General features: G+C 40.6%; 3 protein-coding genes across 3 annotated transcripts; 2 read left to right on the plus strand and 1 right to left on the minus strand.

Moving 5' to 3' along the window:
• Nucleotides 1–34: 34 nt before the first annotated feature.
• alg1 (ALG1 chitobiosyldiphosphodolichol beta-mannosyltransferase) lies at nucleotides 35–6,540 on the plus strand. Its single transcript, XM_061026650.1, has 13 exons — nucleotides 35–412; nucleotides 1,012–1,089; nucleotides 1,196–1,299; nucleotides 1,544–1,692; nucleotides 2,191–2,280; nucleotides 2,484–2,597; nucleotides 3,356–3,477; nucleotides 3,643–3,681; nucleotides 3,783–3,842; nucleotides 3,926–4,036; nucleotides 4,188–4,302; nucleotides 4,456–4,531; nucleotides 5,026–6,540. Exons 1-13 carry the CDS (start codon nucleotides 118–120, stop codon nucleotides 5,155–5,157), a joined length of 1,485 nt encoding a protein of 494 aa, XP_060882633.1. The 5' UTR covers nucleotides 35–117; the 3' UTR covers nucleotides 5,158–6,540.
• eef2kmt (eukaryotic elongation factor 2 lysine methyltransferase) lies at nucleotides 5,457–9,162 on the minus strand. Its single transcript, XM_061026651.1, has 8 exons — nucleotides 8,986–9,162; nucleotides 8,687–8,749; nucleotides 8,510–8,590; nucleotides 8,226–8,327; nucleotides 7,863–7,996; nucleotides 7,521–7,765; nucleotides 5,870–6,019; nucleotides 5,457–5,593 (listed from the first exon to the last, which is right to left on the minus strand). Exons 1-8 carry the CDS (start codon nucleotides 9,139–9,141, stop codon nucleotides 5,484–5,486), a joined length of 1,041 nt encoding a protein of 346 aa, XP_060882634.1. The 5' UTR covers nucleotides 9,142–9,162; the 3' UTR covers nucleotides 5,457–5,483.
• A 1,679-nt stretch (nucleotides 9,163–10,841) lies between these two features.
• Nucleotides 10,842–22,472, plus strand: pigq (phosphatidylinositol glycan anchor biosynthesis, class Q). The gene is made up of 14 exons (XM_061026221.1): nucleotides 10,842–10,947; nucleotides 13,183–13,380; nucleotides 14,100–14,280; nucleotides 14,452–14,720; nucleotides 15,071–15,267; nucleotides 15,354–15,485; nucleotides 15,590–15,710; nucleotides 15,829–15,955; nucleotides 16,103–16,256; nucleotides 18,047–18,158; nucleotides 18,272–18,352; nucleotides 18,888–19,002; nucleotides 19,322–19,383; nucleotides 20,446–22,472. The coding sequence occupies exons 2-14, from the start codon at nucleotides 13,228–13,230 to the stop codon at nucleotides 20,596–20,598; spliced, it is 1,857 nt and encodes a 618-aa protein (XP_060882204.1). The 5' UTR covers nucleotides 10,842–10,947; nucleotides 13,183–13,227; the 3' UTR covers nucleotides 20,599–22,472.
• Nucleotides 22,473–24,158: the final 1,686 nt, after the last annotated feature.

Here is a 24,158-nt window from a genome sequence, read left to right on the forward strand (position 1 = left end):
TTTGCCATGATTACTGTTATTTTACTGTAGTAGCTGAACAGTGTGCGGTCCCTTTAAATCTGAAGCCCCGCCCCCTCTCACAGAACCACCACGTCATCACAAATCAAAAAAACAAACATGGCGGTGCACTGCACCTGCACAGCTTTCCTGACTGTATTTATGCTCGTTTCGTCCGTTTTAACGGCGTGTTTCCTCTCGGGTTCGGACGTGACATGTCCGGTTGTGTCTCTGACCGTTGTTACCGTCCTGGTGTTGCTATGGTTACGGGGGTTACGGCGGGGGCGGGACGCGGAGACTGACCGGCGGGTGTGCGTGCTGGTGTTGGGGGACATCGGACGCAGCCCTCGGATGCAATATCACTCCTTGTCCCTCAGCAAACACGGATTTAATGTGACTTTTGTTGGGTTTTATGGTAAGAATTTAATATAAATAAGAAGAATAAGAATTAAATATACATAAATATTGTAAAGAAATATAATAATAAACATGTTTTTATACTGTTATCTATGCTTTCATCCGTGTGGAAGTGCACATACCTGGTATTATTCTATTATTGTATTTTTTCTGCCTTTATTTAACTGATGTACATATATTTTATTTTTATTTTTCATAATTTTATTCATTTTTCCTGTTTTCTTGAGCTGTTGTAATGCAAAGATTTCCCCCATGGGGGATCAATAAAGTTTATCTTTATCCCCTTACAGCTGTCAGGGGTTCTGTCATCTCTCCAACACATAACACGAATTCAAGTTTAAAAAGACCAGACAGAATACAAATCAGGCCAGGAGTTTATGAATACATACATGATTTGTCACAATAGAAAAATAAATAAATAATTTGTAAACAATAGCAGCCTAGTCATTTATTTATTTATATGGCTTCTAATGTGACTCTTAGAGATAATCATGACTGCATTATCAGCACTTTACATTCTCCACAAGCAGTCAAAAAAAAGGAGAAATCTTTCATCCAGCTGTGGAATTATTATTATTATTTTTTTTCTCATTTAAGATTCAAAACCTCATCCAGACGTCCTGAGACAAGAGAACATTCAGATCGTCCCCATAACGGAAGTGAAAGGTCTTCGAGGTAAGTAGAAGCTCTCTGTTTGCAGCCCCACACCCACACACACACACACACACACACACACTGTGTCTGTTTGGTGACAGTAAACTGAGGATGTTGTTTCTTTCAGGAGGACCGAGACTCCTCACCTATGTGACGAAGGTGATCCTTCAGGTCCTGCAGCTTCTCTTTGTTCTGCTGAGGATGGACACACAGTCTCATATACTGATGCAGGTAAAGACTCACATTTAGTGTTTCACTTCTGGATGTCCACACTAAAGAGACAGCAGCTGATACAAACCGTTTCATGCAGAGGCTGAAATGAGGGATTTTACTGACGTCACTCTCAGATACATAAAGGAGGTTTTTGATCAGGCAAAGCTCCTGTAAAGGTTTCACAGTCTGACACCTCTGACACCCACATAAACACATATGCTGATCTTCCCTGATGTTAATGATTATCCTGTTTGTGTCCCAGAATCCCCCGGGCCTGCCCAGCATCGCAGTAGCGTGGCTCGTTAGCGTCCTGCGAGGCAGCACATTCATCATCGACTGGCACAACTACGGCTACACCATCATGGCCCTGAGTCACGGACAGAGACACCCGCTGGTCCGGATGGCAAAGTGGTCAGTCAACTGAACAGATCTATCACTTATTACTACAAGAGCCAACGTGTACTGAGGTTTTCAGTATGTTCTCGACTTTGTCTTTGGATCTAAATTAATTATTTTGAGATACATTTTTTTTAAGTTTGTGGTGGGACTTGCTGAACATAAAAACATGTTGTGTTGATTTTGGGTTTCTAATCAGTTAATGGGGTCACAATAGACCCTGTGATGTTTTGACAGTGTTGCTGTTGGGTATCGTGCACTTTGGGTTCTTTTCTGTTGAATTGTATTTAATTATTTTTAGTATTTTGCATTTGTTATGTTCTTGCTGTTGTTTATGTTCTTCTGTGTTTGGTTTGGTTTGTTCTGGTTTTTGCTGTTTGTCAAAGCACTTTGTAAACCTGTGTTTTTAAAAGGTGCTGTATAAATAAAGTTATTATTATTATTATTATTATTATTATTGTTATTATTATTGTGGATCGTATATATTGAGGAGTTTTTCTTGTATTCTTCCAGGTATGAACACTTCTTCGGTCCTCTGGCCGCTCACAACCTGTGTGTTACCAAGGCGATGAAGGACGACTTGCAGGAAAACTGGGGCATCAAGTATGTTTTGTTTTTCACTTTTTATACTATTTTAAAAGCCATGCTTGCAGCGCCTCTCCTACTGGAACCTGACAGTATGAATGTGGACTTTATGAAAGAAGATAACGGGGCTTGTGATGACTATTTCTCAGATCAAAGCTTCTATAAATCTCAGTGAATGAATGTCAGCCGACAGCTTGAGCGTCTCTTTTTGTCTCTTGCAGGGCGACGACGCTGTACGACCGACCGGCCTCCATCTTCAGAGAGACTCCTGTGGAGCTGCAGCACGAGCTCTTCATGAGACTGGCCGACACATATCCTCAGTTCCAGAGTGAAAGGTGAGGAAAGCGATATCAGTTTATCAAGTGGCAGCAGTGGCCTAGCGGTTATTTGTGCGCCCCATGTACAGAGGGCTGTAGTCCTCGACGGGGGCGGCCCTGGTCCTAATCCGACCTGTGGCTTCTTTGCTGCATGTTATTCCCCTCTCTCTCGCTCTCCTCCCTCTCTCTCTCTCCTCTGTCTCTCTCTCTCTCTCTCCTCTGTCTCTCTCTCCTCTGTCTCTCTCTCTCCTCTGTCTCTCTCTCCTCTCTCTCTCTCTCTCTCTGTCTCTCTCTCTCCTCCCTCTCTCTCTCCTCTGTCTCTCTCTCTCTCTCTCTCTCCTCTGTCTCTCTCTCCTCTCTCTCTCTCCTCTGTCTCTCTCTCCTCTCTCTCTCCTGTCTCTCTCTCTCTCTCTCTCCTCCCTCTCTCTCTCTCTCTCTCTCTCCTCTGTCTCTCTCTCTCTCCTCTGTCTCTCTGTCTCTCTCTCTCTCTCTCTCCTCTGTCTCTCTGTCTCTCTGTCTCTCTCTCTCTCCTCTGTCTCTCTCTCTCTCTCTCTCTCTCTCTCTCTCTCTCTCTCTCCTCTGTCTCTCTGTCTCTCTGTCTCTCTCTCTCTCTCTCTGTCTCTCTGTCTCTCTCTCTCTGTCTCTCTCTCTCCCTGTCTCACTTATAAAGGCGTTAATAGACCAAACATTACATTCCTCTCTCTTGACGGGATCATTCATGTCCTCAGTTGTCTGTAACACTTACACTCTTTGAGCCTTCTGTTTTGTTTTTTCAGGTCTGATGAAGCGGACGTTCAGGTGGAGAGGACGGTTTTCTCAGCTCGTGACCTCACAGGTGACACGGTGACTTTAAGGGCGGAGCGACCGGCGCTGCTCATCAGCAGCACGAGCTGGACAGGTGAGAGGAAGAGACTGTAGAGGCAGCTCTTATTAGCTGAGTGTCACTCCTTAGACACCTGTTTAAGTCATATAAGTCATGTTTTTGCATTTCTTTAACTGATTCTGATTATTTCAGTTTCTTTTGTTTAAAAAAAATGACAAATCTTTCCTTTCTTTTCCACAGAGGATGAAGATTTCTCCGTCCTCCTGAAGGCTCTTGAAGGTGAGAGAGGGTTTAAACTCAACTGTTTTCCTTTTATTTCTGACTTGAAAATGTGTTGTTTTTATGATTCTTCACCTCTCACCTGTTTCTCCTCCCAACAGAGTACGAAGGCTTCATCAAAGGAGGATCGTCTTTACCGTCTTTAGTGTGTGTGATCACAGGTAAACAGTCTTTCTCTGCTAACATGTCTGACTTTCAGCTGGTTTTCATCTTTCACTGGAGTGTGTTTTCCTTTTGTGTGCAGGTAAAGGTCCTCAGAAGGAGCACTACATGAAGCTGATCGACTCTCTGAGTTTACAACATGTGAAGATCTGCACTCCCTGGCTGGAGGCCGAGGACTACCCGGTGTTATTAGGTAAGGTTAAAGGTCAACGTTACACACCCTGTCTCTCTCTGTATGTGTGTGTGTGTGCTGGTGTTCTCTCTTCCTCTTTGTGTGAATTTAAACTCACATGTTGGTCTGCTGCTTGAAACATTTCATTTTGTGTGTGCGTGTGTGTGTTTAGGTTCAGCAGACCTGGGTGTTTGTCTCCACATGTCATCCAGCGGTCTGGATCTGCCCATGAAGGTGGTCGACATGTTCGGCTGCTGCCTGCCGGTCTGCGCCATCGACTTCAACTGGTGAGCATCAAGCACAGTCTCATTCAGATTTACATTTATTACACACACAAACATGCAAACACAATCTTCTAGTCATCACTCTTTAAGGCGGACACACACAGCGTCATTAGTTGTTGATTTGTGATGAAGGCTCTATCTTCTGTTAATCCTCAGTTTGCACGAGCTGGTGAAGCATGAGGAGAACGGACTGATCTTCAGAGACTCTCAGGAGCTCGCAGAGCAGCTCAAGGTGAGAGGAACACCTAAACGCCCTCCATTCACCTGAGCAGTCAAGAAAAGCATCTTAATTCAAGATATTACAACGAAAAGAAAAGGCTGCAAGAAAAATATAATTAAGTTTCCTTAAAGTAGATGTAATGTCTTATTTCACAAAACTTATCACTTATTTTGTAACTTTTTTTTTTACCACTGTCATCACTGTTTTTGCAAACTTACATCTCTTACCTCCAGCAAGTATTTTTACATTCAGTTGATGAGCCTGAATAAATGTTGTATTTAATTTTTCTTTTTTGTTTTTAAACCAGTAGGAATGTTAAGTTAAATCCTTGATGTATAAATCTCTTCCTATTCTTATTTTTTATATTTGAAGTACTTATTTATGTATCTATTCTTATATTGTTTTATTTGCTTTGATAACCTGCTGCTGTAACACCACAATTTCCCAGTTTGGGATCAGTAAAGTAATTCTATTCTAACTGTGGATTTGTCTTTTTTTGGTTTCAGTCCCTCCTGTCAGAGTTCCCCAGTTCAGGCGGCAGACTGGGCGCGTTCAGGAGCAGCCTCCGCTCCAGCAGAGGGCAGCGCTGGGACGACAACTGGGACCAGAACGTCCTGCCTCTGATCACTGCTCCCTGAGGGAAAACATCAATGGATCATTCCTTTACTTTCAGACCAAAACGAACAGTGAAGTGTTTTTTGTTTTTTTTTACCATCGATGTTTGCCTGGAAGATTTTCTGTTTTGGACGAACCAAAAGGAAACAACACGGTTGGTTCAGAGCAGAGAAATTGAGACAGAATATTTGGGATGTATGAAAGATGGGACGTCCAGATTTAATATCTGGTACTTTTTTAAACTTGTAGGAAGTGAAATGTGGCAGTAAAACTCTCTGCCTTTCCATTCCTACTTCAAAACACTTGAATGTATAAAAGGACAATTTGTAAATAAAAAATCTTTATTGTTCTACAGCCGTGTCGAGTACAGCTGAATCAGTTCTATAGCCGAGTCTCTGTTGTAAGGAAACACGTGGCTGACGGGCTCTGTGATCACACGGTGGCTGATTCCTGCATTCTCTGTCAACATAAAAACAAAACAAGAGTTAACACCATCCAAGAGATCATCACAAGTGAACTTTTTTTTATACCAGAAGATGAGCTTGAAAACTCTAGAACAGCTTTGAAACAAGAAAGGTGAGAAATGAAACCTGAAGACAATCCATTATAGTCTGCACCTTTCAGTCATTCAGATCCTTAAATCTAAGTGAAAAACCCTCTAGAGCTGATAAAGGAGTCATTTTTGTTTTGCATTCAGACTCTGGTTTCTGTAAGAAGCAAACCGTGCTCTCTTACCGAGCTGCTGCTTGAAGCCGCTGTAGGTCTCCTGGTTCCTGATGGTGGAGCAGATGAGGACCTGAGGGAGGACTGCAGGGCCCGAACACCTCAGGATCTTCGACAGCAGCTTCACCAGAATCCCCACAACGTCGGGGTCGTACACCACATCTACACCACGGGGGAAAAACCAGCAACGTCATAAATCAGTAGAGATACTCGCAGTAGTTTGTTATTGCAGAACTTTCACTCCATTTTTAAACATTTAGTTTCACTACCCAAAAGTTTTTTTTAAGTACAGCTGCATCAGTCCATTTATTTGATTTGCAGAAATGAATCTGCAACTGTTTTGATGATGGTTAACCCTCAGGCATCAGTTTAATTTATGACCCTCTGAAGTCACTAAGGACAAAAATGTCCATTTACAAAAAAAACTCAAAAATAGAACAGATTGATATTTTTTCTACTTTTTTCTGCATGCATCAAAGGGTTAAATTCCTAAGAAAAAGATTGAATGTTTGGTAGTTCTGAGCAGGGCTGAAGTTGTTTAAGAGATTTATATAGAAAAAAATCTCAATCTGTTTTATTTTTATAGCAGTTTTTTGTAAGTGGCCCTTTTCGCCTTAATGACTTAAGAGGGTCGTAAACATGTTTCAGTGTTCTATTGATCTATTAAAAAAAATTAAAATGTGCATTCCACAATTTGTCAAGAGAGACTTTCTTTCAAAAAATGTGTGCCATATGCACTAACAGACAAAATGATGGACAGATGGACAAAAATGTCCATAATGATGCATGAGGGTTAAAATAATGTTCCTCCATCCAGCTTTCTGTGCAGCTTTGCTTTTTGAATCATTTGAATGTATTTGAAATTATTCAGAGGGTTGAACTTGTAAAGCAGTTTAAAGTTTTCCCATTTGGGTTCTCGGTGTGTTGGCCTTTCTCAAACCACTTCCTGCACCCTCTCCCTTTAACACGTCCACTCAGTCTGTGCGCTCTTGTGGAGGATCTGCCACATAGAGGGCCGTCCAAAACCTCTGAGTGCGGACTGAGAGTGGGAGGTTAAACCCTCAAAACAGCAAGTCTGCACCGATGCTGGCTTACAGAAAAGAGGTGTAGGGTTTTTATACCATGAGGAGCCAGAGAGTCAGAGAGTTTTATAAAGAATCATAGTATATCAAGTTGTATATATGTATGGAAAATCATTGGATTGTAAATATCAAATACAGTATCATAAATATAGTAATATAGAGAGATTTTATATAGAGAGAGATTATAAGGAACACAGGAAGTTAATTTAATTTAATAAATATTAATTATTGAGCTGTGGAAAAGGGGTAGGATTAAATAAGTTTTATACTTCTTCCTACTCCTTTTCAGGCATATCAATTGAATATATGTAATTTGCTTTTTCTTTTTCTTTTTTTGTGAAATAATTTGAACATTGTTTTTTGTTTATTGTATTTTCGTGCTTTTCGTTTTGTTTTGTATTTTTGATATGTTTGATATTTATTTACCAATCAATCAATCAATCAATCAATCAATCAATCAATCAATCAATCAGAGTCCAACCTGCAGGGATCTGTGAAAACATGTGTTGTATAAACAGCTGAATGCGATTCCACACTCCACGATATAGACTCATAGGATGATAGAGAGAATTAACTCTGACCTGCAGCGATGACAGTGTCAGCTCCGATCCGTCGTATCGTCTCCTCCGTCACCGCCGTCCAGTCCAGCTCCTCCACACAGACAGCCGGAGCCGTCCGCTCCGTCAGGCCGTTCAGCTCCACGTTGTTTCGCAGTTTCTGCAGCACGCTGGGGTGACAGTCGCTGAAGACGAATCTGTCCGGGCCGCAGGAGCGACAGACGGTGATGCCGGTCAACCCCACGCCGCTGCCCAGCTCCAGAACCGTCCTGAACCAAACACAACAAGAGGAAGAGGAAGGTCATCAGAAAACACTAGACGTGGTTAATGTTGGAGGGCACAGAGTTTGTTGTAGAAGTTGAATACCGGTCGGAGAAGGACTGTCGGTGATCCAGAGCCCACTCAGCCAGGTAGAGCGCTGCCTCCCAGGTCACCAGGCCGGTCGTCCCCTCTGAGATCACAGCTACGTTCTCCAGCAGACTGACAGCGCCACCGCTCGGCTGCAGGAGGAAAAACAACTTTATACTAATGCCTACTCCTTTCTGGATGTGTAAATTGAACTAAAAGTGTTTGGCACTAATTTTTCAAATCAGTGTTTGTAGGTCAGTTTACTACAGCAGGCGTCACAGACTGGTTTCTCCATGTTTTATTTTGAAAAGCTAAAAAGGAACCCAGTCTTCATCACTGTAAGGGGCCTGGTTGTAGTTGAGTGAAAGTCGTGTTTGGTACCAGTAAGTAGCTCTTGTAGCACTCCGTCGTCTCTTCAGCTCCCACCACCTCAGCCAGCGCGTCGTACAGCTCGTCCAGAGGATCGCAGCCTGCAGCCTCCTGCTGCAGAGACACCACAGAAGAAGACGTTTTATTCATAATATATAGAAGGATGGGCCTGCTTTCTTTCATATTTAAGTATCTCCATGTTCAATTAAAATTCAAGGAAACACTTCTGTAGTGCAGATGAATAAATACCCATCAGGCTTAGCTGTGACTGTAAGTGATATGACACACAGACTAACCCGTTTGATAATCTCTGTGAGGAACAACCTCCTGAATCTGACTGATGGAGGAAACTTCTGGCACAGAGAGTGAAGACACGTCTGAAAAAAAAATACAATTTAATATGATTATTTATTTATTGAAATCAAGACTGTGCAATGAAGATTCGTGAATGTGTGCTCTGCATGTCTCCTTACCTGTTTCAGGATGGCTAAAATTAAGTTTGATGATTTGTTGCTTTCGAGGTCTTTTTCTAAAAACTGAAAATCAGAATTATATTAGTTTAAATGAGTTTAAACTGTATTATTCCGTGTTACAGGAGGGTCAGATATGTGCCGAATTACGCCGAAAAGTCCACACACTGGTGAAATATTATCACTCATAATTTAACATAAGCATGATCTGCAGGAAGACACTAAATCCCGGATATGCATTTATTTAAAAGGAGTTTGGCGTGAAGTTACCGCCAGGCAGGATCAAACTGAGTGATACTCACTGCCCAGGGAAACGAGACCAGACGAGACATCGCGAAGAAAGAAGCCTGAAAGGTTCGTAAAACATCCGACATGTTTGATCTTTTACTGTCAGAGATTTGTTTCCGCTCAGACTGATCCATCTTCAACGTGCTTCTGTTTACTGTGTCGTTACCCATAATGCACTGCGATCCTTACTAGGCAAGTGTAGTAGTGGTAGTGTAGTTTTTTTCTTAAAAATCACCGAACAGACTTTCATAATAAAACAGACTTTTCAAAATAAAAGAGAGCAAGCACCATCATACAAAATAAAACGTATCAATACACCAGTATATAAACTATACAAATATAAAAATATTCACAAGATAATATGAGAGATTGGTGTAGGCTATAGAATATATCAAATAAAGACAAACTCACAAAAATAAATAAAACTTGTGAAAGTGATAAAGTAAAATAAAATAAAATAAAACAATTAAATTAAATTATATTTCTCTAGAAAATGAATAGTGAGCAGGAAACATGAAATCCCTTTATTTATTTATTTTAAATTGTATATTAATCAGAAATTTAAATAAATAAACACATTTAAATATCGTAATATTGAAAAGAAAATAGTAAAAGGAGGCATTGACTGTCCAGATAATCTGAAGCATGTGTAAGATGCAACATTATGAAGAAGTATTTTTCAAACACTGATAATATTAGAGCAACCTGAAGTTTTAACATTCATAATAAAGGTTTTTCACCACCTTGGACTGTCAATGGTCACCACACAAACACAAAGAGAGTCGTTTAAAAAATCAGTACTAAAACACTGGCCAAAGTCAACTTCTTCCACAATGAAGCAAAGACAAGACCAATAAAGATTTAAGATGTTTTATTTACAGAAACATCTGTCAATGTGGAGAGACAACATGTAAGCCTTGAATCATTCAAGATAATAAAACATGATTTGTGTCACTATTTTCAGTCTGTCTGGGTTTTTTGCTTCCCGCTCTTTTCTTGCTGTGTCACTGCAGGAGGAGATAAATGTTAACAGTTGGGCCAACTCCTCATTTAACAACAACTCTGACAGCAAAGGCACACACACGGGTGAGTAACACACAGGTTACTTTACTGACTATTATGATGATGATTATTATTATAGTAGGAGTAGTCTGGTAGTTAGAGATTTGTATCTAGGCCTATGTGTCATTATGAATTTATAATTAGTCAATCTTTATTTTAAAGTTAGTACTGACTTTAATATTTTCAGTAAGAAAAAAGACTGAGTATATATAACATAGTGTACCTTTGCCATTTACAGAACTGTTTTGAGATTGTAGTTTTGTATTAAATCCATCATGAAGAACTTGTTTTTATTTGAATGATTAAACAGAAAGTTTAAGGTTGACAGTTTACATATTAAGTTATTATAAAATAAAAGTGCCCCCAAGTGATCAAATCAAGGAATTGCAAGACAACATTTACATTAGTGGAAAACATAGACCTTTTTTAATCAACCCAACCAAGCGTTAAATGTTTTTTTGTCAATTTAATGAATTTAATTTATTTGTATATGTATATATTCTGCATGTTTATACATGCATACTTTTCTGTTTCTTTTGCAAACTGTTGAATTCACTGTAGGAATTTTGTTCAATAAAGTATATTGTTTTAAAAGCCATTATTTTTATTTTTACTCATTAAAATATGCATTTATTCGTTAATAATATAATTCAAGTGAATGGATGAGAAGTGCTCGAAATATAATACTGGTCCAAACCGTTTAGATTTGATATGCCATCGTCCAAAATAAAATAAAATGTTCCACTTTATTTTGGAAGTCACATAAGCGGAAACAAACTTAACTTGTGTTTCTACCCGGAGAATTTAATTTAACGGACTGTCAACAAAAAAGATGGCGCCGCTCGCTACCTAGCTTCACCCAACTCTGCGGAATAAATGGAAGAAGAACGCTTTTGTTTGAATTAAGATTGAAGGTAAATAATATATTTTACACACATTTATTCCGTGTTAACATTAACATCTTTAGCGTGTTTATTCTCCGCTGAATTATTTCTTTGTTTTCGAGTAATCCGAAACTTTCAGTGTGAAATGACGATGAACTTGAAACAGGTTACGGATTTAATCAACTCGGTTTGACTTATTTAAATACACGTATTCAGTCTTATTTTATCTCTTTGTTATTACTAACTATCCTGTGTTTCCCGCTAACTCTACAGCTAACCTACTTTCCTGTGTTTGTCTGCTGATTGAAATCTCAGCCATCAATGACAGGCCGGCCCCGGGGGGCTTTTATGTTGCCATGACAACAGGCTGCCAACTCAATACGTGAAGGGCGTTAAAGGAGGTCAACCGACTAGTCCCGACTCCCTTTGTTCACCAAAGCAGTTTTATTGAACATTTTTATTGGGTGGGACATTAACAAGTTATTCTGCCCTTCAAAGGAAAAATGACTTTAAAGTCTTTTTGTTGTCCAGCCAAATGAGTTGCAGGCAGAATGTTGGAAATGTGGCAATTATTTGCCTTTTTAATCAAGTTATTAATGTACATAAAAATATTTAGCTCAAACATGACCTTTGACCCTCATTTTGGAAGTTAAGGTACTCTGCCTTTGCATTGCCTGTACAATAATAACGGCGTCATGCCAAGGCTAAAGGCATTCACTTCCATTTGTTACTGTATTTCACTTGGTTTGCATTGTTAAAATAACACAACCAACACTATTTCTTTGCTACACTTTAGTCACTCTACTGTGTGTGTCAGAAGTGCTTGATGACAGATATTAAAACAAAGGCATAACACCTGTTGGAGCCATGGATTGATATAATTGTCTTTGTGGTATTTATTTAAGGTTAAGGTAGTCTGTTATATATTGGTGTTTTGGGTTATTGATTATTATATCATTTATTAGGATTGTGTTGAGTGGGGGGATGTCGGGTCACATGGTTATGGGCGGAGATGTGTTGATTTAACTCACCTGTTCACCTTTTGTTCTCAGTGGAAGAGAGAGGGTGAGCTGGGTTGCCGTATTTTTTGTTGACCGCTATTGTTTCTGGCTCACTGTGATTATGAGTTAATGCACGTTATTAAGTCAAGTTAAGTTGATTATCTTTTTTATGGTAATAAAAAGGTCAAACTTATTTTTTACGTATCACAGTATTCTTTTGAAAGTGTGTCGGACAAGATATTGGGCCCAACCTCAGCCTCTCAGCGGCTTCATATTCAGGAAAGCCGCTAAAACACCTTAACTCCACTGCAGTAAAACAGTAACTTCACTTTGATCCGCAGTAAAACAAAGGCAGAGACCCTGATGAGTGAAGTTACTCTGCCTTGGTTTCTCGAGGGCTTTTGGAAGTTACTATTTTTTCAAAAAAAACAGCACAATTGACTCAAGATATTTGTCCACGTAATAAAGCACATCTGTAATGTTCCAAAAATGACAAAAACTCATTTTTGAAAAAATTGAAGTTACTGCCATTTGCCTTTGTAGGGCAGTGTAGTCCAACACTATTCAAGGTCTTATTTCCAGTTATGATGGCTTCATAATGCCAAATATGTGCTTGTTTATAGAACATTTAAGCATCAATTCACAGTGCTTCACACAAAACATTTCCATCCATTTGTCGTGTTTTTTTTGTTTTTTGTAACTTAAGTTTTTATTAACTTTTAACAGTTTTTAAAACAATGCAGCACATCTTATAGCTAAAAAATAAAAAAGGTACAGAGCACTTAGGCAAAGCATGCAAGTCATCTCCTAGCATGAGATAACAAAAATAATGCCACAGACATGAATCCATTCTATGACCTTATTTTAACATGTTGCCAAAACAGACCCCATCTCTCCGTCATCTTTCCACCAACATTCATGTTTTCATATGAAGAGATCTTAACCATTTTGTCAGTCCATTCCTTCACAGTGGGGCGCCTGGGGTCCTTCCAATTTCGCAGTATAATTCTTGCGGCTCTCATAAATCCGACCTTTAAAATGCTAAATTTGGGATTTGTTACGTTAGGCACCAATGACTTGTCACAAAGGAGGCAAAGCCTTGGGTGCACTGGGAGAGTGACACCAATCCAATCCCCCAGTATCTCCAAAATACTACACCAAAATGGATGAATTGTTAACAGCACCCGGTGTCTTTCTGTTCTGTCCAGCAGATGTGGAGACAGACTAACTTTTTTTTTTTTTTAATTATTTGTTTGTTTTTCAGGTAATCCGAGCTGCTGGAGGCCGAACACTGAGCTGCAGTGAAATCATGGTGCTGAAGATCTTCTTCCCACAGTGCTGTAACCGGGCGGACAGCGGGCTGCTGGTCGGACGCTGGATCCCTGGTCATGACTCGGCCGTAGTGTTGGCTGTAATCCACTACCCGTTCATTCCTGGACAGGTCAAACAGTACATCCAGCAGGTGAGGGCAGCACTCCTTTGTGCTCTCTATGGCAGGGGTTCCCAAACTTTTCAGGTCGTGACCCCCAAAATAAGGGTGACAGAAACTGGGGACCCCACTGTTCTTTAAGGTGGTTAGTTAGGTATATAATGTAGCGACAGCCACGCACACACTAATAAACCTATCCAAAAACTAGGAACACAAAATAATAAAACAATAAAACAAAATAATAAAACAATAACAATAACAATAAAAATGTACACATTAATTTAACTTAATGATACTATGTCTTATATGACATTAGACTACTTTTTGTATATTTACAAAAATGGGTAAAAATATATACTTATGCACTTTTAAATGATTTTTTATTTTTTATGGAAGGCATCTCGCGACCCCCCTCTTGGATGCTGGCGACCCCCACTTTGGGAACCACTACTTTATGGCACTAGGACGGGGTTACATTTAGTCTTAATGTCTTTTGATTGATTCTCTGAAACATAAGTACCCAAGTCTGTCAAGATTCCTCAAGGACATTGGTTGAAAAAATGCCTAAAACCCTTAATTTAACTTTTTCCCAAGTTGCTAATTTTATCCTGATCCACACAAATTAAATTGGCATTTCATCGTGCAAAAGTTTCTGCAACATTAACAAACATTTAAAAAGTTAAAGCTCACCCAAAAAGGAACTGCTTTGTTGATGAATAGGAGTTGAAAGTCTTTCCTCCCCCCCTCCTCAGGTACAGGCTCAGAGTGGGGTGGAGCTGTCGGTGCTAGGCTCGTGGAGTTTACCTAAAGAGGGTCAGGAGGGGATGGAGAGCTTCCTCAGAGACCTCAGCACCATCTTCCCTCAGGAACGCTGGCTCCAGATCAAGCGCAAGCTGGGCAAGACGGGCTTCACCTGCCAGATTCTCAACCGGGGTCAGAGAACCTCAGACTTCTGTTCATAGGGTTTATACAGAAGAACTGGAAATAAGAAGAACTGCTTAGTGTATTATGTTTAAATGCTTAATAACCCCAGGAGGACTTTCTGTTAAAAACACTTGAAGCATTTCAGGATTTTAAACAGATTTTTTTCTTTGTTACAACCAGATGGGAAGTCATCTCAACCGGACAGTGTAAAGAAAACGAAGAAGGAGAAACAGAAGGTTGAGGAGGAGGAGGACCAGCTGGTTCAAGATGAAAAAGAAGAGAAAGAGCAGGAAGAGGTAGAAGAGGAGGAGGAGGAGGAGGAGGAGGAGGAGGGAGAGAAGGTGATCTTTGTCCACTACGAGCAGAGGAAGGTGATGCTGTCGCAGCTTCACCCCGTCGAGAATGGAGTTCCAGACCCCAAAACTGAACTGCCATCTGAGCTCAGACAGGTACGAGGTGGAGGAGACCATGAGAAATAAACAGATTCTCTTTGAAGTTCTGTCTGCTGATTTTAATGAGTTCACAAATGAAAGCTGTTGATTTAGACTGAAGGAGGTAATGATTGTACATGTATGTGTTGAGTGTCTTGAAATGAGATACAGATCTAAATTAGTTAGAATTTAAAAACCTATCTTTATATTTCTTTCTTCTCAGACTGTTGAGTTACTTTGTTGAGGGTCTTTTTTCATAAATTTGTTAAAAATATGACATCAAACCAAAGGCTTGAAAGAGCATCTGTGAAAGCAGCTCAGGTGGATATAAACGGGTCGTCATGTTTGTCTCCTCTTCATCGGTGCAGATGTTTCAGACGGTGGCCGGCAGCCAGGCGCTGTTCTTCCTGGACAGATACGACGACGGGCCGCTGAAGTCGACACACTGGCAGTCTGACGGTCGAGAGGCCAGCATCATCGTGGAGCTGCTCAAACAGGCCTCCGTACCGTTCTGCATGCTCATCAGCTGGCTGCTCTCCATATGGACCTGGATCTGTAACATGCGGTGAGACGAACAAAGAGCATAACGTAGGAGAAATCCTTTACGATGATCTAGAAAAATATTAAATATGATCCACATTTGATCTTCAGGATCTTCAGTCTTTATCCGCTCCGGTTCCTGTCCAGTAAGCTGTCCACCTGCGTCCAGCTCAGCTACAGGACCGAACACATGAGGACACTCAGCTCGGCAAAACCAGCCGCAGGACACACCGAGTTCATGAGGTAAACGTTTGTAAAGCAGCGGAGAATCTCCCAGATGTTTGGGACTTGCCTTTGCGTTTGTGTTTCCTCTGAGCGTATCCTTCATGCTTGTGTCTGATTTGCAGAAAAGCCAACATCGTGGTGTCGTTCTTGATCGACGTGGCGCTCGGTATGCTGCTCATGTGGTGGCTCTACAGAGACAACCACATCAGCACGTTAGCCAACGCACTGGTGCCTGCAGCTGATGTGAGTGTGTGTTTGTGTGTGTCTGTTTCTTATCAGCTGAGATAAAAAAAAATTAAAAAAAGCAAATCTAAAAAAGTTTTCTTCATCGTCTTGTTGAGCTCTTGTCATTCTTCCTCAGCATGTGGCTAAAGAGCTGGAGGAGCTGCTGCAGTGGCTGATGGGAGCTCCTGCAGGGCTGAAGATGAACCGGGCCCTGGACCAGGTCCTGGGTCGCTTCTTTCTCTACCACATTCACCTGTGGATCAGTGAGTCCCAACACAAATCCTCAGAGCTTTATGTAGTACAGAAACCTTCTTAAGTTTACATTCTACAATAAATCTACAGAAAACAAGACAAAAAGTGTCATCACCTCTGCCAGACGTTGACCTCGAGTTATCCTTGTTTCCATGCAGGCTACATCCACCTCATGTCTCCCTTCATCGAGGGGATCCTGTGGTACGGAGGCCTCTCAGCCTGCCTGGGCCTGACCTTTGCCCTCTCGCTGCTCTCTGACATGGTCGCCCTGCTCACCTTCCACATCTACTGCTTCTACGTCTACGGAGCCAGGTGAGACATCTCAAACTTTAAAAGAGAGCTAAACAATAAACAGCATGGGTCATCTCGAGGACGTTTCACTGAGCAGGTCTTTATAAGGCCCAGACCTCCTTTGTACCCACATCTGGAAGAACTGCTATTTATATGGATCTTACTCACAGCTGATCACAGCAAGTCTTCTGTTTCATGTCTTGTGGTCTTAGTGAGGAACAGTAGGATCAGCGTCCTCCTTTTAATCCCTGTAGGGGGCGTCTTTCTCCAACCTTGTTTTTTTTTTTTTATCAGTGGCTGCTTCCTGCAGACGTTGTTATCACTGCTTCATATTCTTCAATAAGCTCTTTGAGTGTCAGTGTTTAAGTGCAGAAGGAGCCACAGGAGAGGAAGCAGCGATCATCCTTTTGAGTCGCTTGTCAACCTGCTGGAAGTTGTGATTCTTTGTTTTGGGATTGGACAAAAGGTCAGGAGATCTTAAAAAAACATTCAGAATCATGCCAAATGTCACTGCATGCTTCAAGTTAAAGTGGGGGAAGGAAGGACCAACCACAATCGTGCCAACTTATGAGGGAAATAATTGTTTATTTTATTTTTTATTTTTTAAGGTTTATTTTGGGGCTTTTTATGCCTTTATTATAGAGATAGGACAGTGGATAGAGACAGAAATTAGTGAGAGAGAGAGAGGAATGACATGCAGCAAAAGAGCCACATGTCCGACCTGCACCCGGGCTGCCCGCTAAGAGGACTGTAGACTAACAACTCCCTGTACTGTGAGATTAAATTAAGTGTTTTTGTAAATGGAATCTGGTTCCAGCTGTTAGAAACTTAATTAAACGATCTTCCTCTTTTTTCATGTTTAGTCCTTCTTATGATGCAGGAACATATACATTTTGGTTGTCCTCTTAAATCGTGAGGTTTGAGTAGAGTTGCCTCTCAGGTTCACTCACCTGCTCTGCGTTCAGTTATATTTCTAACCACGATGACTCATGGCTGCAGGTCTCTGTCGAAGCATGAACACTGCCATCACGGTCTTGAATGTTGGAGGAGAACGGATTGACTAAATTATGCATCCGCTCTAAAGATAGCTTGGCATCGCTCGGTGTATAATGAAATATTACCCACTCTCCTGGTTTACATATTTATGCTCCGACAGCTTTTTGGAACATGTCGAATGTGTTTTTGAATCCAGTCAGAGAAAAAAAACTCTGTGAGGGTTTCTTATTCAATCTGTACGCTGTGACCTAACAGTTTCTCAGGTTCAGGTTCTAATTGACAGAAAATGAAGGAGATGTAAAAAAGAGCTCTCGCTGTCGGAAATATAAGGCTAGAATGTCCTGTAGACACAAAAAGCCGACTCCAAAATGCCATCAGTATTTCTCAGGATGTGGCGAAAACTTCCATAATTTTGAGTACTTTTTACCAGTCTCTTATCCCGAGACCAGAGCGCTCCGAGACCGAGACCAAGGCAAGATGATGCTGAGTCAAGACCAAGACCATAAATATCACTGAAAATCATGATCTTGTGTGCAGCGGGTGTATCGCTCTCTTAGACCGTAACACCGGGAAGGTTGCGGCCGTAAACCGAGGGATAAAAATCTAATTATGAATGAATTGAAGATATTCATTCTTTTAGAAAGAGCCGTTTTCCTTCTAATCACAGTGATGATGAACATGAACCTGTCAGTGGTGGTCTTGGCCGGTCTTGATTTAAAACCCAGAGTCCGCCCAGTCTGAGTCCGAGACCTTCAAAAAGCTGACGGTTATTAAGTTGGTTTAAGTTTTTGTTTTTCTCTCTGTGTGTCCGTCAGGCTGTACTGTCTGAAGATCTACGGCCTCTCGTCTCTCTGGAGGCTCTTCAGGGGCAAGAAGTGGAACGTCCTGCGGCAGAGGGTGGACTCCTGCTCCTATGACCTGGACCAGGTAACACACACATTTACACACACACACACACACACACACACACACACACACACACACGTCATCGTCACAGCAGGATGCAGGTGTTTACTGTGAGTGTGTTTTTGTCGCTGCAGCTCTTCATTGGAACGCTGCTGTTCACCGTCCTGCTGTTTCTGCTGCCCACCACGGCGCTCTACTACCTGGTCTTCACTCTGGTAAGACGAGTCACCTTCTAGCCACAAATGGATATAATTATCAACACAACTATACTGGTCGTTTTGCAAATCGACTTAAATCAGTAAAGGCTCCTAAAGTGACACATTTCTTTGATCTAAGTGACAAAAATGTGTCACAGCTGACGACTGAAAAAGATTCTGATGGTAAAAAAGTGACTAGAAGACTTTCAGGAGTGGTTTGAAAAATGTTTGTGGATTTAAAAAAAAAGTAATCTGTCCATACTGAAGATTTGTCACAACAGGAATCTGTCAAAATAATTTTGAATTATCAGTTAAAACTTGCCGACCTTCTTTAAAAATCTCCTCTGTGTGTGTGTTTGATAGTCATCATTTAATTCAGGGTGTGATATCCCTTTAAATAAATTACAACACGTTTGCTGCATTAATGAATTTATTAACAGGTTGGATGCTTTATAACGATTCTGTCACAGAGCATGACTCTGAGGTGTTGCACTAAATGATTCCCAGTAGGGTGTGTTTGTTTTCAACGCCTGTACGTCCGTGTGTTGTGCAGTTGCGTCTGGTGGTGGTGCTGTTCCAGGGCGTCCTCCACCTCAGCGTGGACTTCATCAACTCCTTCCCTCTGTTCGCCGTGGGCCTCCGAGTCTTCCGCTCCTACAGACTGGCAGGTACATCACCTTTAATCACCGGCCACACCATCTCTCGTATTAAACTGTGCATGTTCTCACGGGTTTAATTAAGAGCAGTTACAGATTAATCAGTTCCTCAAAACAGAACTCAAATCAAATGTAAAGAAATTTGTTTTTTCAAAGTTGACGCTAACTACTCATGACATTTTCTTAAAATGTTGCCTTGAATGTACCAGAAATAAAAGTGTTAATGTAACGGTTAATGTGCTGGATGAATGGAGGGATGGCTTCATGAAATATTGTACAAAGTCCATTCCCGATCTCTGGATGACGTGTGTGTGTGTTGCGATCATTACAGAGGGAGTGAAGTTCAGAGTTCTGTGTGAGGAGCCGGGGACCGCCCTTCACCTGATGATGGAGGTATGATGTCACACTCTGTTGCTGTTTAAAGATCACCATGGTAACTGTGTTGGTTTCCTTTAATTAGTCTCCCATCCAGTGAATAAACTCTTTGGGGAGCTTTTCATCTTTGCCCCTAAAGACAGGAAGTGAAGCATTACACCGAGGTGAATGTCACTGTGATGGATTTGTTCATTTGAATCAAATTACAAACTAATAACAAAACTCTCTCTTCTTGAAATCTCGTTATCTAATACTATGGCTGAAGCTGACGGCCTGTTTGTTTCTAAAACTGCTTTAAATCAAATAAAAAGTGTGACTAGATGAAGGTACATTTAAAGTCCCTCCTCCTTTAAAAAAAAAGTGATTTTACTTTGAGGTTTGAGCGTGAGGTTTGAAGTTTGTTTTCACATTCCGCCGTCTAAAGGAGCACAAAGTTTCTTTCAGGTCATTTTTTGATCTGAGTGAAACGACGGGATGAACCTGAAAGATTTAAAACATCATCACAGCTAGTTTGGATCATCATCAAGTATTAAACTCTCACTCGCAGCTTGATGTGAAAAACCTGAAGCTTCCAACTGAAGGGACTTGGGTTTGGAACCGGTTCAAGCCCCGATGCAGACCTAAACATGGAAGTTTGGTCCTGTAGCTGGAAGTGTGCCAGGTCACTTCCTGAGTGCTGCCAAGGTTTCCCCTTGAGCAAGGCACCGAACCGATCATACAGAAACACAATATCAAATTCAAAGCATTACAAAGCACTAACTGGTTTGGCACCTTGCTCACTGACTACAGCCTGATCAGACCCTCAGATCAGCGGGTATGAATTGACCTACAGTCAAAACTAAATCAGGTGAAGGTGCATTTAGTCACTCATCATTCTGTGGAACAAACTGTCGACTGACTAAAGGTCTGTGGAAAGTTTAGAATAGGAACAGAGTAAGCAGTAATAAAAATCACAAAATCTGTACATCAGAAAATAAGTAGGACTATCCAGACATATACAGAGGCCAGTTGTTGTTGACATGTTGCACTTGTGTCTGTGAGTGATTTATTCAGAAGTCTTCTGTGTGTTTCCTTCCTCAGATTAACCCTCTGAAGGGCAGCACTGTGGTTCAGACGTACCGCACCCCGACCTACAGCTGCTACCCCAAAGACTCGTGGGGCGCTCTGGTGAAGAAGCTGTTTGTCGGGGAGCTGATTTACCCCTGGAGACACAAAACCACCAAGACTGACTGAGAGAACTCAGCATCAAGTGTGTGTGCGAGAGAGAGAGAGAGGGGGGGAACGGCGGAAAGGGAAGCGACTGAATAAATAATAAGGTGGAGGCGGACTGGCGGAGGGTAAGAGGGGGGACAAGGGAAGCGAGGTCGAATTAAGTAGCAGGATCGTTGAGTTGCGCTGCTTTCATGTAAGATGAATGACTCAGAAAAGTTTGAAGCTGCTGAGTCAGCACATTTTTCGTTTGATCTGGTGTTTTTTCTGATCAGGTCGGAAGAAGAACAACAAAAATGTGTCAAGTGTTTTTAGAGCTCGACGAACCTAAAAAAACCAGCAAGTAGTCACGTCCAGCTGCTGTTAAAATACCTGTCAACGTTAAATTACTTTGAGTACATGAACACCATCATTATGAGCAGTACTTAACGCTTATAAACACACTCCTCCAGAAAGGAAACAACACTAAGGGACCAAGACGATTCTTTTCTTTCTGTGTTTGAATGTTAGACACAAAGATCCGATATTACAAAGAGTTGTAAAATCAGTCATCCGTATACAGACTTAGTATTCACACACCTCAAGGTCAACTGCAGAGGTCAAGTCCTTAGACAGTATTTGGTATTTATGTATTAACTGCACTGACCATGTGAATAGTTGTAACTTTTAGATTTTATATTATTATTATTATAAATTAACTAGAATCTACTTGAAATGGTACAAGCTGGAAAAATAGTTTAAAATTCTTTTTTTTGTGATAAAACCTTTTGTAATCGTTTTCCTTTTTGATTAAAATTAGTTAATTTAGTATTGGAACATGCTGATCACTTGACGGCAAATTTATAATAACATTAACTTTATTGATATAGCACCTTTAAAAAACAGGTGTTTACAAAGTGCTTTGAGGGACAAACAGTGACAGGAAGTCAGGACAACAACAGGACAGGCGTCAAACAGTCAAGCCAACAAAGAGATTTCAAATACATTACACATTATAATTTTTTTTATTTTACCAGGAAAATATTCTCGTTGAGATTGTACTACAACACTAGATTCAAGATCTCCTTTTCAAGAGAGTCCTGGCCGAGACAGCTGCATAAAAGTGTCAGATATTTCATCTATCAGAAGCATTAGGCAGAGAAACATGTGGTTAAATGATCCTTTATCTTACTTTAACACCAGTTGAGGTGCAGGTGGATCATTTGGCTTTTAATAAATTAGCCATCAGTGATTTGTGTCCTCCAGTACTCTCTTTGGATCCTGCCTGTGTGAAGGAGTCTCTTTGGTCCTTCTCTGAGAGCACCGACCTCCACCTGTGGACGGACTGAAGCACAAGAGTTTCCTCCTCCTGTGATCGTTTAGGTTCATGCGTTGCCATATTGTCATAAGTACACTGGAAGCTATTTACCTCTGACAGACTGTTACAGAGAGATGAACAGTCCTGCCATGCCGCTGGCTGCATTTTGTCATTTTTTTTCGTCCTTTATTTTAATACATGTGCCTCTTTCTGTCTTTTGAAATCCTTTAATTCTTGATAACAATCTTAGTCAGATGTTTCCGGTCTTTATGTTGTGTTAGTCTAAACTCTTTATGACCAATCCCTGTACTTGACAAACAAAGAAGAAACTGTGATTCAATGTGTGTTTTTTAAATCAGGATAAGGAAGCAGGTGTAGCTTTTATCCAACATGTCAGATTGTTAATTAATTGTGAGTTATTCTCGTTTTATTTTACCTAAATCTTTACACATGGGTCTGTATCATCATTTAAACAAAATTCTGTTTTTTTAAACCGTAAAATCTTTCCTTTCATTTCGATTAACCTTTTGATTTATTATTTCCATTTGATCTGTCCTAAATGTTAAGATGCCATTTAATAAAATTCACACATATTTAAGTACTTGTGACTCTTCTTTGCAGATGAACAGTTTATTAAAGAAAACAATAATTCAAAGTGAAATCATGTCAGTCGAACAGGATTTAACGTCAGAGAGGAATCAAACTTCGAGCTTCAACATAAAAAAAAAAAAGAAATCAGGTCAATTGCACATTTCTTTCAAATCCACTGATCAAAATAAGAAGAATGAAATTGACCTTTGACTGCTGCAGCATGCATGTAGATGTTATCAGTAGCACAATGGAACATGTGTTTCTGCAATAATGATGAGGAAAAGATTTTTTTTGTGGCTGTGGGAGGTCTGTCTCTTCATTTGATGAGTTGTTTATTGCTTGTTTAAAGACCAGTGCATGCTCCAAAGAGATATGAGGGAAATTCTGATATTTTACATAACCTGTTACCACTGAAAATGTGCTCTACTCATCATATTACCTTTAGCTGCCTGTCAAGCTGATGCTGCTTTGTCTGTATGTTTCATTCATTATGTGAGTTGGCGTTGATCAGCAGGTTGTTCTGGCACAGCTTACCAGCCGGGTGAGTCATGATGTTACACAAACAGATTAGACACATAATAGCAACAAATACACACAACTGTACGTCACACATCTTATTAATATTTATATCTCCCACATGCTGTGATAAAGGGCTCAAGAAGACGTTTCCTTTCTCCCACAAATCAGTTTGATGATTCAAAATGATTAATTATTATCTGACGTGAAATTGAAAGTGGTTATGCCAAAAAAATATGACTGTATTATTTGAAGAGACGGTCCAGTATTTCAGGAATAACAGAATGTGTAAGTGATGTGTTGATTTACTTTGTGTCTCTCAAAATCGGGATATTTAATTAAAAAGGGTTCTGCAAGAAATAATAATAAAAAAAAAAATCCCCACAAAATGTGTCTTTTTTAATTCACTTAAGGCTTAATGACTTAAACGTCATTATTTTAATTATAATCAACAACTACATTTAAAAGCTTTAATCTAATCATGTTCTTTGGACGTGGAAATAAGTATTTGTCTTTGTTCTGTAGCTATTCAGTGAGAGAAATGCATCATCTCTGTTGTTCATGTCCCCCATGCCATCTGCGTGTTGTTTACAGCAAATGTTGACGGACGTTTTGTTCCGCCAGTGCTTGGCATTTCGTGAGTCACGGTGGACACATCGTCCAATCGCTGAGTCGGGGGGCGGGGCGTGGAGTCAGAGGGCGGGAACAGAGAGAGAGGGGAGACTGTGGCCAGCAGCCGATCTGTCAGCAGTGTTGTTGTGCGGTGTTGAGGAGCCGCAGCTGTGATTATAAGTGGATATAATGGAGAAAATTGGAAAGATTACCGATCGAGATCAGTGAGTACATCCACAGAGACTTGGACTGGACGTAAAAAGCACCACGGAAGATATCGTTGTCTTCTGGATACGACCGATACGACGCATTGAAGTTACGGGAATCTTTGTCACCCGGACTGAACGAAGACAAGGGGGCCTCAAATTACACGGATGTCCGTTGAAGTTGAAACACTAGCTAAGTTAGCACTCAGCTTCCTATTAAGTATTTATTTTATATCCATTTAGTAGGAAGTTTCCCTGCAATATTATATCTAACTGTGTGTTGCGTGGCATTACGCACAACCACAAACAGCGGCTTTAAATAATTATCGCCGCTGGTACCATTAGCACTTGCTACGCTAACT

Source organism: Labrus mixtus, chromosome 20, assembly GCF_963584025.1.
Source record: "Labrus mixtus chromosome 20, fLabMix1.1, whole genome shotgun sequence".
Lineage (NCBI taxonomy): Eukaryota > Metazoa > Chordata > Actinopteri > Labriformes > Labridae > Labrus > Labrus mixtus.

What these genes read in the sequence shown, in the direction of transcription:
- alg1 (XM_061026650.1), top strand. Translation starts at nt 118, where the DNA reads ATGGCGGTGCACTGCACCTGCACAGCTTTCCTGACTGTATTTATGCTC. An exon ending in GACTTTTGTTGGGTTTTATG is followed by an intron (nt 413 to 1,011) that starts GTAAGAATTTAA and finishes TTCTCATTTAAG; the next exon opens with ATTCAAAACCTCATCCAGAC. An exon ending in CTGGTCCGGATGGCAAAGTG is followed by an intron (nt 1,693 to 2,190) that starts GTCAGTCAACTG and finishes GTATTCTTCCAG; the next exon opens with GTATGAACACTTCTTCGGTC.
- eef2kmt (XM_061026651.1), bottom strand. Translation starts at nt 9,141, where the DNA reads ATGGGTAACGACACAGTAAACAGAAGCACGTTGAAGATGGATCAGTCT. An exon ending in GCTACAAGAGCTACTTACTG is followed by an intron (nt 7,997 to 8,225) that starts GTACCAAACACG and finishes TTCCTCCTGCAG; the next exon opens with CCGAGCGGTGGCGCTGTCAG. An exon ending in CGGCTTCAAGCAGCAGCTCG is followed by an intron (nt 5,594 to 5,869) that starts GTAAGAGAGCAC and finishes TTATGTTGACAG; the next exon opens with AGAATGCAGGAATCAGCCAC.
- pigq (XM_061026221.1), top strand. Translation starts at nt 13,228, where the DNA reads ATGGTGCTGAAGATCTTCTTCCCACAGTGCTGTAACCGGGCGGACAGC. An exon ending in CTGCCAGATTCTCAACCGGG is followed by an intron (nt 14,281 to 14,451) that starts GTCAGAGAACCT and finishes TGTTACAACCAG; the next exon opens with ATGGGAAGTCATCTCAACCG. An exon ending in CACTGGTGCCTGCAGCTGAT is followed by an intron (nt 15,711 to 15,828) that starts GTGAGTGTGTGT and finishes ATTCTTCCTCAG; the next exon opens with CATGTGGCTAAAGAGCTGGA.